This window comes from Erithacus rubecula (assembly GCF_903797595.1).
Source record: "Erithacus rubecula genome assembly, chromosome: 3".
NCBI classification, from domain to species: domain Eukaryota; kingdom Metazoa; phylum Chordata; class Aves; order Passeriformes; family Muscicapidae; genus Erithacus; species Erithacus rubecula.
In genome coordinates, this window is record NC_136689.1 from 139,634,162 (window position 1) to 139,648,616 (window position 14,455).

At 42.5% G+C, this 14,455-nt stretch overlaps 1 protein-coding gene across 1 annotated transcript in view; it reads left to right on the plus strand.

The window, feature by feature from the left end:
* Positions 1–14,455, plus strand: part of TSNARE1 (t-SNARE domain containing 1) — a 378,445-nt gene that overhangs the window by 19,796 nt on the left and 344,194 nt on the right. The window contains exon 2 of the mRNA XM_079302793.1: positions 7,406–7,528. Within this exon, the coding sequence (XP_079158919.1) occupies positions 7,444–7,528 (85 nt within the window). The 5' untranslated portion in view covers positions 7,406–7,443. The remainder of the gene's footprint in view (positions 1–7,405; positions 7,529–14,455) is intronic.

Sequence of the window (14,455 nt, forward strand, 5' to 3'; positions counted from 1 at the left end):
GGGATGCTGGTGGAGAAGCTCAAGGTGACCCAGCAGTGGTGCTCTGGAGCACAGAAAGCCACCCCTGACCTGGGCTGCATCCAAAGCAGGGTGGGCAGCAGATGTGGGAGGGGATTCTGCCCCTCTGCTCTGCTCTGGTGAGACCCCACCTGGAGCTCTGGGGCCCCCAACATCAGAAGGGTGTGGAGCTGCATGAGTGAGTCCAGGCCACAAAGAAGATCAGAGACCTGGAGCCCCTCTGCTCTGGAGACAGGCTGGGAGAGCTGGAACTGTTCAGCCTGGGGAAGAAAAGGCTCCAGGAGAGCTCAGAGCCTCTTACAGAGCCTAAAGGGGCTCCAAGAGAGCTGGAGAGGGACTGGGGACAAGCACTGAAGTGACAGGACAAGGAGTAATAGCTTCACACTGAAAGAGAGCTGGCTTAGATTTGATATTAGGAGGAAATTCTATATTCAGAGGGTGGTGAGGCCCTAGCACAGGTGTTTCAGAGAATTTGTGGCTGTCCCATCCCTGGAAGTGTCCACAGCCAGGCTGGGTTGGGATTGGAGCCACTCCTCTGAGTTTGGTGGGACAGGCAAACTTGCTGAGGATACACTGCCCCATCACTGAGGTGATCAATGAAGGTGTTAAACAGAGCTGGACCCAGTACTGAGTGGCTTTGTCACCTCCAGGTGCAGGAAGACCTTTCTCCATGTTGTCTGTTCCCAGAGGTACTCTATAATCCTCATAGGCTCTCCCGGTGTCTCAGTTCATCTTTGCAGCTTTGCTTTGGATCTATTCTCTTGTCGTGCCCAAAATGCACGAAAAAATATTTTCTTCCCTGTCTCCTTGCAGCAGCCTCTCAGAATTGAAAAATTAAGTCTTCCCATCAATCTTCCCTTCTGTTGGAAAAACAGCCCCATTTACTCAATCTTTCCTATCAGGTTATGATTTTTTGACCTGTTGTCACTCTCTGAGTTCCCTCCAGACTCTTTTTAGCCTCTGACAAAAGTCTTTGCTGTAGGTTGTTGCTCACATCTGAAGATCCATAGTGTGGGGTCAAGCAGAAGGTTTGCCTCTTTTGTTGGGAAGATTGCAATCCTATTTGCACAGCCCACCACTGTTACAGGAAGTGTCACTGCAGAAACATGTTCAGCTTGAACTCTCTGGCATCCACCCATCATCCATCATCCATCCATCCATCCACCCATCCATCCATGCATCCATCCATCCATCCATCCATCCATCCATCCATCCATCCATCATCCATCCATCCATCCATCATCCATCATCCACCCATCCATCATCCGTCCATCCATCCATCCATCATCCATCCATCATCCATCCATCATCCATCCATCCATCCATCCATCATCCATCCATCCATCCATCATCATCCATCCATCATCCATCCATCATCCATCATCCATCCATCATCCATCCATCCATCCATCCATCCATCCATCCATCCATCCATCCATCCATCCATCCATCATCCATCCATCCATCCATCATCCATCCATCCATCCATCCATCCATCCATCCATCCATCCATCCATCCATCCCATCCATCCATCCATCCATCCATCCATCCATCCATCCATCCATCCATCTATCCATCCATCCATCCATCCATCCATCCATCCATCATCCATCCATCCATCATCCATCCATCCATCCATCCATCCATCCATCCATCCATCATCCATCCATCCATCATCCATCATCCATCCATCCATCATCCATCCATCCATCCATCCATCCATCCATCCATCCATCCATCCATCCATCCATCATCCATCCATCCATCCATCCATCCATCCATCCATCCATCCATCCATCCATCATCCATCCATCCCTCTCTGTACAGCAGCTTCCCACCCTCTTTGGCTCTTGTTTGCTCTTTCTAAATTCAAGCCCCTGCAGTTGGCCTGGATTATGCAGAGCCTTATTATTTTTTTTGTTGAACATTACTTCTGGTTTGTTAAGATTGTTCTGGAGGCTGGAGCTGTCCTCTGACTCCCTGTTAGGTGCTGTTTGATGAGGATAATTCCTGTTCCACCACCCAGATCACTGCTCAAAATGCATGTGGGGAGAGCAGAGCTTGGTGGACACCACACAGATTGTTCTTTGGTTATGGCAACAGTCCACTGGGAGTGTTTAATGATGAAAGACAGTAAGTTTAGATTAGGTATTAGAAATAAATTCTTTACAGTGAGGGAGCTGAGGCTCTGGCACAGGTTTTCCAGAGAAGCTGTGGCTGCTCCATCCCTGGCAGTGTCCAAGGCCAGGTTGGATGAGGCTGGGAGCAACCTGGGATAGAGAAAGGTGTCCCTGCCCATAGGAGGGGGCTGGAATTAGAAGATTTTTAAGGCCCTTCCAACAGAAAATGCTTTGTGATTCTTTGATTTTTCTAATTCAATTAAAAAACCCAAAAAACTGCACCTCCCATAATTTTCTTTGGCCATGCAAACATGAGAGCACAACAGGCATCCACTGCCTGCTAACTTCTGTAAAGAGTTGAAGCTTGGTTTGATGTGACTTCTTGCCAGTTGCATAGTGGCTGTCATTTTGCATACTTTCAGTGGCATTATCCCACTGTTTCAACAGGAAATGAAAAAAAAAGGAAAAAAAAAAAAGAAAATAAAAAGTGAGCTTGCAATTTTCTTTTTTTCTTCACCTGTTTAGTAAATAGGCACAGTAAGGGTCCTCCAGTCTGCCAAGAGGGCCATGAATGGCTCTGGTGATGTTCCAGGTATCACAGGAGGAAAACTGCAGAATCCCAGAGGTAGGAAAGAGCATCTGAAGGTCACCTTGTCCAGCTCCCTCCTGAGAGCACAGGGTCACCTGGAGCAGGTTTCTCAGGCACAGCATCATTCAGGGCTTGAATATCCCCAAGGATGGGGACCCCACAGCCTCTCTGTGCAGCCTGGTGTTTGATGACTCTCACCATAAAAAAAAACCCAACAAACAAGCAAACAAACAAAACCCAGTAAGATAAGCAAAAAAGCCACTCTAATCTCAAAACAAGCAGGGTTGTTTGTTTGGTTGGTTATTTGTTTGTTTTTTTTTTTTTTTTCCTTTTTTGAAGTGGAATTTCCTGTGTTCCATCCCTCTTGCCTCTTGTCCTGTCACTGAACACCACCAGGAAGAGTCTGGCTCCATCATTTTTGCTTCTTTCCCTCTAATATTTATACACCTTAATATCTCCACATCCTTTTCTTCTCCAGGTGAAGAGCCCCAGCTCCCTCAGCCTCTCCTCATACAGGGGGTGCTCCCATCCCTTAACCCTCTTTATGATCCCTCAGTGGATTTGCTCCAACATGTTTCTCCTCCTTTTCCCACTTTATTTCAGTATTGTCTGGAAAAGAAATGTTCCAGCTCATGTCTTTCTCAGCCAATCTTAACTTTAAATATGAATAAATAAATAGTCTGAAGTGCTCTTGTGGTTTAATTCCAGCTGGCAAATAAATTCCACGTAGCTCCTCCCTCCACCATCCCCAGCAGGTTGATGGAAATAAAGTGGATGAGTAAAAGTGAGAAAGCTCGTGGGTTGAGATAAGAACAGTTTAATGGTTGAGATGTAATAGTATAAAAATAATAATAATAAACCTATTTCCTCCGTGCTGAAATCTCACCTTTCATTGCCATCACTAATGCTGCCCACCCAAGTGTCTCTGAATGGAGACTGATGGGTGTAGAGCTCTTGAACAATTTTGCCTGCATGGTTTTACTTGCCAATATCTTTCCTAGTCCAAGAGGTAGGGACCAACTCTTTCCTTGAGATTCCACATCCTATTATTCTAGTCATGTCATGATTGGGTTCTACAAGATATACAAAGCAAGAAGTACTTGATTTCATTAAAATACAAATTCATGCCCCTTTTAGTCTGGCTTGGGTGTAGTTTTATTTGTATTTCAGGTGATGAAGATAAAGCTGTGATAATTTTTTTCTCCCTTCTTTCTTATTCTCTTCTTTTTTATATCTGTGTCTAGTATGTTGGGAAATGCTTGTTCCAATTTGTACAAACTGCCTTCACAGTAAATTGGACAAGTTTCCCTGAGGAGCAGTAGACAAAAGACTTGCAAAGTGCCATGGGGATGGAGAGTGAAATGCTTTTATTGCCAATCAAATTAAAGGCATTTAGATCTGCTCTTAAATTTTCCTGTAAATATATTACTGTGGGGTAAGAATCTGCCTCCAGAGCTGTGTGAATGAGGGATATTTCAATAGCTTGGTTGGATGAGGTGGGAGGTGGCTGCTGCTAAAAAGGTTGGTTAAGCTACAACAAAATATTTCATTTTCAATTCTTTCTATTTTTCCTCTCTTACAAGGAGAAAAAAGCTTTAAAATGGAAACACATACTGAAAATGATAAATCAACATCAAACACTTGGAGTGCTCTAAAAGCCCTCCTTCTCTCCCCCTTTCACACCACTCTGTTGGAGAAAAAATAGATGCATTCACTGTTTGCCAAAACAACACTTGCCCATGTAATCAAGGTATTTTCCAGCAGGGTGTAAACTTTCACTCCATGTTTGTTGTCTGTGGCCTTGGGGAAGTCATGGCAAGAAATGTTTCCACTTGCTTATCTCTAAAGAGAGAGGGTGGGTCAGGGAAAAATCTTTGTACAGGGGCTGTTTTCAAGCTGTCCCAAATCCCTGCAGTGCTCTTAAACTGTGGGAGATAAAGAAAATAATTCCTTATCTCTGCCCAAAGACTTTCTCATAACTGTCTTCCCAGTGCCCGTATGTCCCCAGGTAAAAGTTTCTCAGGTTGTATTTTGTGGTGAAGGTTTAGTTTGTAGTTCTGAGCTCACCTGAGACCTGGGAGAGCTGAGGTTTGCTCCCAAATCCATCACAGACTTCCCAACTGAATCTTCAACTGATTCTTGTGAGTTTTAGTGGTTGTGATCAAGAATTTCCACCAAGACACCACAGAATCAGGGAATGGTTTGGGTTGGAAGGGACCTTTAAGATCCTCTTGTTCCACCTTCCACTGTCCCAGGTTGCTCCAAGCCCTGTCCAGCCTGGCCTTGAACACTTCCAGGGATGGGAGAACCACAAAATTCTCTGGAAAACCCGTTCCAGGGTCTTACCATCTTCTGAATATAGAAGTTCTTCCAAATATCCAATCTAAACCTACTCTCCTTCAGTTCAAAGACATTGTTCTTTGTCCTATCACTCCATGCGCTAAAAATTCCCTCTCCACCTCTGCTGCAGTCCCTCATGAGCTGCTGGAAGTTGCTCTGAGGTCTCCTGGGACAAAGTACAATTGCAGGGTGTATTTCCATGGAGCTCATGGCTTTGCAGTTTTACAGGGCTGGCAGGATGGGTTGTTTTGCTATTGAGGGTCTCTCAAACCCTTGCTTTACAAATTTGCTGCTTGTTTCCTCTTGTTTGCTGCATTTTCTGTCTCCTTGAAGGACACTCCAGCACACACCCTCACCCTCTGTCTGGCTGCTCAGGCTCTCTCAGCTTGGCTCTCATAAGTTTGGGCTGAAGGTTGTTTCTCCAAAATGAAGGATTTCTGGCCTGGGGGCATCTGCAGCCAGTTCTGAGTGTGTGTGGTACACTGAGGCTGGCTGGGCAAGCTGCACTCTGGATTTTCTCCACTTTTAATGGATTTATCTCCCAACCACTGCTCTCTCAAGGCAGTTGCACTTTCATCCTCTTTCATGTGTCTGGCCCAATTAAGGGAGCATGGTGAGTGATTTTTTTTTTTTTTTTTTTTTTTTTTTTTTTTTTTTTTTTTGCTTGGTTTTGAAACTCTGAAAGAAAAGAAAAAAAAAGGAGAATGAAGTACAACAGGTGCCTGAGGCCAGCACAGAACTGGGATTTTTTGGTGCTTTGCTTTCCATGGAGGACAAACCAAAGGAAAAGCTGCAAGTGTCAGTGCATCCCAAAAGAGACTCCAGCCCTTTCTGAGATACCCATCAATGAGAACATTGTGTGACATGTGGTCATGGGCCACAGAAGGTGGAGGCCATTCCCAGCTTTTTGCATGTCAGAGGGAAAATGAATGTCCAGAAGATCAGAAATTTGAATATCCAGAAGGGAATGTGGATTCCAGAAGGAAGCATCACAGCTCATGTCATCCAGCCTAACACCCCAACATCCTTCTCAGCACAGGAAAGACATGGACATGTTGGAACCATGGAAGCCACAGAAATGATCAGAGAGATGAACCAAGGTGTTTGAAGCAAGGCTTGTACAGCTGGGGGTGTTCAGAGAAGAGAAGGCTCTGGGGATTCCTTCATGTGGCCTTTCAATACTTAGCACAAGGAAAATGAGGAAAGAATTTTTAGCAGCACCTGCAGTGATAGGACAATGGTTTTAAATTAAAAAAGTGTAGATACAGAATAAATATAATGAAGAATTTTAGCTTATATATATATAAACTAAAATTATATATATATATATATATATATATATAATATATATATACTGGACCAGGATGCCCCATTACTGGAAACATTTAAGGCCAAGGGGATTGGACTACATGACCTTTAAGGGTCCCTGCCACCCCAAACCATTCTTATTCTGCCATCACACCAAAAGTGTTGTTATTTTTTTGGTATTGTAACCTTTTTTTTTTTTTTTTTTGTTTTTTTTGGTTTTTTTTTGTGGTAGAAACACCAGTTTGAGGTGGTTTTTTCATAGCCTTGGTGTAAGAAAGTGACAGCTGGGTTTGGTCCTCATTTCCCATCTAATACAGCACCTTTATCTCGTCTCTTCTTTTGCTGCCATCATCTCCATGCTTTTGAACTGAAATATTTTGATACCAAAGCCCTGGGACACTGTTGAAATGCTGGAGGATGTTTGGGTGAGGCATTTCTGTGCATGAGGAGGTGGGAAGGAGGAAGAAGTTGTCTTACTGCTGCATTTATTTAATTCTGCTGCTGCTACCTCAGGCCTTGCAGGTATTTTTTTTTTTTTTTTTTTTAACCAGCAAGGCAAAATAACTCTTGCTCCAATATTTCTAGTGGAGGCCCAGGAGCTTATAGCAGCAAACTGTCTCTTTTGAGAGCTCATCAGAACTGCAGTGTGATGGATAGACTCCAGCCAGCTGTGTACTGGTAATGTTCCAGAAGACAGCATCACCTTTTTTTGATCGAGTGCTTAAGTCTTTGCCTTCCAGCTCAGGATCTCAAAGCACTTTGTGAACAGTGAGGAATTAAAAGTTGTCCTTTATCAGTGGAGAAAATAAGACAGAGTGAGGTCAAATGACTTGCTTGCCCTCAAAATCATTTGTGGTCCACAACACCTGGATTTTAGTGCTTTTAATTTTTTTGCAGGTGGGCATCCTGAAGTTTGAAGATTGCCCTGTATCTTTTATTTGCCTTCTCAGTCCTCTTTTTTTCTTAGGTTACTGGGGTTTAACTGGCTTTTAACAGGGCTGTGCCTGTCTTTTTTTCTGGTTTTTTTAGGTTTGAAGTGTAATCCCGCCTCCATCACTCTCCAGAAAATGTCTTATGGATCCATTGATGGGAGTGGATTTGGGAGCAGGAACCCATTTGGAGGCCCCTCCAGACAAGGCTATCAACCTCTAGGTGAAGTATCCATCCCTTGCTGTAATTTATTCCACCTGGCTCCCTGAGGAAGTTTGAAATTTGGCTTGCTCAGGTTCACTGTGGCTGCTGTATAAATATCACACCCTCACCAGGGGTCATTTCTGACACTGATTTTCAAAGGTGAAACCCAAACTTTTTCAGTTTGATTTGTGTGATTGAGGTGACATCTTACCATGCTCAGGATTTGAGGCTGCAACATGGGAGAGCAGCACTAATGAGGGTTTTAGAGGAATTTTGGGGGACCAGAAGGAAAAATGCAGAATATTCTTAAAAGTGTCTTGTCTATTTTTTCATCTTCCCATCACCTTTACAATAAGTTTATCTCAATGGTTTTTCTAGGGAAGGCTGATGGTGGGAGTAGATGGGAAGATGTAATGCTTTCCTAGAGGGTAACTTTGCTGTGAAAGCTGCTTGAATCTGGGAAACAAATTTGGATGTGGCAAACAGGATCAAAGAATCACTCAGGAAATGCTGAAACCATAAAAAGTGGCTTGCAAATGGCCATGGATTCTATCTTTGTGTCATTTTTTTTTAAGCAGAGGCCAGACCAGCTGTAGGGCTGATCTGGGCTTATCTAGTCTGGCTTTGAGCAATTCTTTTTATCTGGAACATATCCTTCATTTTGTTCCTGGATCTGGCTTGCTGTTATAACATGGCAAAGGGCTCTCTTTTCCCTTTTTCTCCAGAGAAGAATGTCACCCCTCTCTCTACTTGCCTTTAATTTCAGCTGGGCCATTCACTAACACAGCCTGATTTGGTGTTCATGACTTGAGGGTTGCAAATGTTCCTTGGGAAACATTTTTTTGTTTTGCAAATAGTGATTCTCCCTGCATGGGAATATGTATATATGTAAAAAAAAAAAAAAAAAAAAAAAAAAAAAAAATAAAAATAGAGGTTTCTCTTGGGTTTCTGTCTTCTTGCAAATTTGGGCTTGATTTTGATTTTTTTTTCTTTGAACAGAAGAAGGTATTGAAGTAAGTATGAGTTGTCTGTTCAGTTGTAAATAGTAATTTTAGGCTATTCTGCAAGGCAAAATTAAAGGCATAAAAGCAAGGAAGAATGGGATACTTGGGGCACAATCAAAGAAATGTAGGAAAAGAGAATTGAAACGTGGACTAGACAAATGATGAATCTCAGTGCATAGATTTTAAAAAATGAATATTGTGCTGTATGAAAGAACTTCTGTTTTTAATGCAAATTCACAGAATAACTCAAGACACTTGAAATCTTTAAATATTTGAAGAGATCCCTTATTGTGCCCAGCATGCCCATGGCTTGGCAACTGGAGCTGTGATGCTGAAGCCACCCTTTGTGGATGGCAAAGAGGAGCTGGGGTAGAAAATTCAGGTTTTTTTGAAATTGCCATGGTGTGTTGACAGCCCAGCAGAGCTTGTTGATACATTGAAATATAACTTAGACTTGAGTGCTGCTTTCCCCTCCAGGTTTGCTCACATTCTGCCCAGTGGCATTGCCATGGACACATTTCCAGGGTTCTCCAGTGTGGATTTTCCCAGCCAGCCAAAACTGGTTGGTCCCTTTGCTAAGCATCCTTGTGGAAAAGATTGCAAGGGGAGGGAATTTGCATTGGCCAAAGCACCTTGGAGAAGTTTCCTTTCTGTGTGTCTCACTCAGAGGTGGGTTCCTTCAGCCTTGAGAAAAGAAGGTTTAGGGGAGACCTTTTCAAAGTGTTCCAGCATTTAAAGGGTGGCTGCAAATGAGATGAAGACTCTCTTTTCACTTGGAGAAGATGTGGGGTATTGAGTGTAAGTTATTTACTCCTGGGTAGATTATCAGAGACTCAGACAAGAGGAAAATGTTTTGCAATGAGAACAATCAGCCTTTAGAATAATCTTCCCAGATAAGTGGTGGATTCCTGAGTGTTGGACAATTTTAAAGTTCATCTGGATGGAGTGCTGGGCCATCTTATGCAGGCTGTGCTTTTGCCAAGAAAGGTTGGATCAGATGATCCTTGAGGTTCCTTTCCAACTTGGCATTCCTTGATCCTGTTCTGTGCTCATCTGAACCTGTGTCCCTTTGCCATGGAAGATGGACACATTGGAAGCCCTTTGTCATAGTATCCCCAAATACTGCTATTAATTAAGTGCCAGGAGAGGGTAATGCAACACTAATTATCTCTCTCCTGCTTCTGGACAATGGTTTGCTAAGAAAAATTGCCTTTTGTATTAGATCATGGTGCGGCTGGAACAAAGGAGCATGGCCTTCCCACCAGCATTTGTGTCTCTGCTCTCAGCAGGGATGGGAATGTTCTGTTTGTGCTGCAAACCTCTCCCTCTCTTTGTAGATAAAAAATAAATGAATAAAGCCAGATATCCCTGCAGGTAAATGTCCAACAGTGGTGCAGTGGTGATATTCACTATGCAGCAGAAAACCCAGAGATACAGAAGCAATAAAGGTGTTGGGGGTGGAACTGCTTCATCTGTAATACAGAGAGCAAAGAAAAGGGGGCTTAGGTTTAGTTTGGTTTTGTTTAATGGAGGGTGATCCTGCCATGGGGATTTCCTCTGTGCTTATGCATCTGTTTGTCTTGGCTCTGTTTCTTCCATGCTCCATCCAAATGTTCTGCCAGGATGGGAAAGTTTAATTACTTGAAGGTGATCCCCTTGGCTCTGGGCTGATGTGATGATGGATGGACTCAGATCCATCCCCAGGCCATGTGTGGAGTTTAACAGTGCTGACCAGCCTAATTAGACACATCCACAGACTCCATCTGCAAAATCTGGGGAGGATCCAGAGGCAATGATTTCAGCAGTTTGGTTTGCTCTGGACACCTTGGTGACAGAAAACTTGTGGTGGTTTGAAAGCAAAACCAATGGGAGACTCCAAGTCAGAAGTACAATTTATTAGGAAAAAAAAGGAAAAATAAAAATACATGCAATAGTACAAAAGAGAAACCACTGACAGAGTCAGAATACAACCTGACACCCCTGTGGTCAGGGTGGTGGTAGCAGTGCAGATGAAGTGATCTTGTTGAAGCAGTGATCCTGTAGAAAGGTCTGGTAGCTCTTGTCTTCTGGAAATCTATGGGTGAGGGCTGCTTTGGTGTTCCAAATCTCAGTTTTTATCTAGGTAGGAAAGGCTTGGCTCCTTCCCCTGGCTGGAGCAGCTCCCAGTGGGATGATGTAATTTTATCAGTCATGCACTGGGACTCAGTGGCCATTAACAGGAGATATCTCCTGGAGGGAGGGTGGGTAGTGGGAAGATAAAGAACATTGCCCCATCTGGTTTTAGCAGCTGGCCCATTAGCAGAGGATATCTCCACAGAGATCAGAATCACTGCCCCACCTGCTTTCAGCAGATGATGATAGAATACAAACCTTTGGGCATATTGTAACTTAGGACAAATCTCTAGTTCAGACTCTAGTTTTGATGGTAGATATCCAGGATTTCTTGGGGAAAACAAAAACAAGTTTGTGGTTATTTAAATTATTGTTAATATTATTTTAATATTGGCAGGTTTTAGGAGGGGAGAGAGAAGCTCAGCAGAACTCAGATGTTCTGTGGCCTTAACCAAGGAGCAGCCTGAGGTGTGTCACAAGCAGGACCACCAGGATTACCTGGAGTAGAGAACTTTGGGGGTTTGGTTGCCCCACAGCAGGTGGAGGCATAAGCCATGACCCTGCTTTGCAGCTGGGAGTTACACCCTCCTCCACCAACATCTGATTTTTATATCCTCATTCTGATCCTCAAAATCATTGTAAACCCCCATGTTCCCCTGTTTCCTTGTAGGAGCTTCTCTGGGCACTGGTGTTGCATGGACAAATTAGAAAGCAGGTAGTAGAAAATTATTGTTTGGGGATTTTTTTTTGTTTGTTTTCTTTTCTTTTTTTCTCTTTTTGTTTTTGAGTGTAAACCTGAAATTGAAAATATTGACTTCAGAAGTATCATTTTTTAAGTAATGTGACATGTCTAAGATAAACAGAGAGCAAACACTGTACAGCAGCAGGAATTAAACTCTGGATTCTTACTGTGTGCACCTCTCACTCTCTACCATGTTCAACCTGCCTTCCCAAAGCCATCTTTTTGTGGGGAAAATGAACAAAACCTGCTTTACACAAGGAGGCATATAGGTCAAGGAATTTAAATAGCTTGGATTAAAATGCCACAAGACAGGAATTTTTTAACACTGCTTTTATTAACCTTACTGTAACCTGGACGTTAAATGCCAGCTCTGAAAAGGTGAGGTTAATTTTATATTCCAGCAGTGCATTGCTTCCAGGTGAGCTCAAGGGACTGCTGGGTCAGTGCTTAATTTGGCTGTGACTTCATTTAGATCATTTTCCCCTCAGTTTCTCCTGAAGATTTTGTGTGGGACTCTGGCCAGGGCTGTACTCAAAATCATCACATGTGAGTCTTTCCCCTGTTTAGATAAGGTTGGTTATCTTGTCACTGAACAAAATGAGATTGGTCCCTGCAAGTTGTCCTTGGCACTGTTCACTGTGTATAAATCACCTAATTATAATTTCAATACTTAGCAATTGCTAAATGATTTTTTCTAGCATTTTGTTTTTTTCCTGGAATCAGGTCTATAATTTTCTTTGCAAAGCACCACATTCTCCCATCCCTACCACTCACCTGCCTGCACCAACCAGCTCTTGGGTGGAAAGTCCTGTGCCAGTGCTGGCAGTGCTGTCACTGATTGTCATGGGATTGTTTAGCTGTGAAAAGCCCTCTGAGATCCTCAAATCAAACCCAGCACTGCCAGGTCCACCACTAACCCATGTTCCCAAGTACCACATCTTGTAAATCCCTGCAAGGATGGGGACTCAGCCTCTTCCCTGGGCAGCCTGCTCCTTTCTGTGAAGACTTTGTCCCAAATATCCAATCCAAACCTCCTCCTTGCAGATGAACCACCCTTCTGTCCTCTCCAATCCTATTTTCCTCTTTTTCTAGCATCTCAGGAGAGTGATTTGTCTTTAAAAACACACCATGGAGTTTATGGTTACCTCCAGGTTTGGCAGAGTCACACAGCTCATGTGCTCCACGGATTGTGGAGAGGATTGTCCAGAGGATTGTGAGCCCCTTGGTGGGATGGAGCTGGCAGAAACTCTTTTTTCTGGACAAAACTCACTCAAAAACTCAGGTACAAATCAGCACCATGGCCTGAGCACCATGGGCCTCGCTGCCCAGGAATCCCCTGCCAGCTCCACATCTCAGTACTGCAGTGCTGAGGCACAGAACCAGCTCCTGAGCACACAAAGAATCCCCTGAGGTTAATTAACACTGAGCAGGTGGTTAATCCTTTTGCTGTGTCAGGGTCTCAGCACTGCTCTGGTTTTGCATTGGCTTCTTAAATTAATTCCAGTACTTGGAAAGCTTTGCTGAAGGGAATTTGAAACCCGTGGTTGTTGCAGTGAAAGGCATTGTCCAGAGGGTTTGGTGGAGATCCAGGTCTGCTTGTGGCAACTGTCCTGGTTTAGGGCAAATTTTGGGAGGAAACTTCCAAAGGGGACCCTCTAGAAAGCAGATTCATGCTTACCAGATTCCCCATCTGTTCAGGAAAAGATTTCCTTGGAGAAAAGTCATAAAGTCACCCCAGGACAGGAACATTATCCAAAATCATGCATTTAATGTCCTCAGCAAAGAGTGCTAGAAAGAGTTAAAAAACAAGGAAGCAAGAAGAAAATTGTTGAATTTTTTTGAGAGATTTGAATCTACTATGCAATATTAAGAGTGATTTTTTTCAAAGGAAGAAGTCTCAAACTGAAGGGTTGGATCAGATCACATTTAGTAATTTAAGCAAATTGTGCTTTTGGGATGGAGTCTGTCAAGTGTGGAATTACAGAATCATTAACAGGTCTTTTTAAACCTCCAAGATCATCAAGACCAAGCTTCAAAGAAGGAAGAACTGGAGATGTGACCTCCTGCAGCACCTTTTTTCTGTCAGGCTCAGGTGGGTTCACAAATATTGCTCCAAGGTTACTTCCTTACTTGTCTCTAATTTAGAAAGCTCTAAACAAAAGTGGATTGTCAAATGTTGTGTAAAACACTTCTGAAAGTCTTAATGATTGACTTTGGCTTCTAAGTCTTTGGTCCCATCATATTTTCTTGAATTTATGGTCCCACGGAAGTTGAAGAGTTGGGTGTCATATTTAAGTCATTAATAAAGTGCAAGTTAGAGTCTAAGTGCAAACAATACAAAAAAAAAATCATAATTACATGATCTCTCTCACTGGACAACTCCAAAAATATTTTTGTAATATCTACAGAATTATTTCATATTGTTTCTCTGCTATTGTGCAAAACTTCCAAAAGTTATTTATTTTCTTAGTCCATTCTCACTAGATGTGAGAATCCAGTTCATGGAGATCTTAGCAATGATTTAATGAATTAATAAGACTAAACTTAAGAAAACATATTAAAGGATAATGAACAGCATGTTTTATAGCAAAAGGAATTGCCAGGAGAATTAACTTTCATACACAAATTGACTTTGAAACTGTTTGTTTTGAAAACCTCTGCCCTATCCCTTCTGGCACTTTTAACATTATAATAAACGTTTTGCTATAATTTCAGTATTTCAGGAATTCTAAGAGGTTATGCATTTATTTATAAAACTGGCAAAATCAGAACACACCATTGCAATAAATAAGTATTTTAATGAAATATGTGAGGGTGAGCTGGCAACTTCTTAGCAGGAAAAAAAAACAAACAAACAAACCAAACAAACCAACAAACCAATCCAAAAACCTCTTGGGTAAAAATAAACTTTTTTTTTTTTTTTTTACTAATTTTATCCAAAGCAATTTTAATGCAAACATATAAAACTCATGCTGGCAGTCCCAGTCTTTGACAAAAAATCAGAAATCAAAGCTACTCACCTTTCCTTAGGCATTTCAGTAGAGATGCATTGAAATATCAGAACATCTCAGAACAGCTTGCTTCATT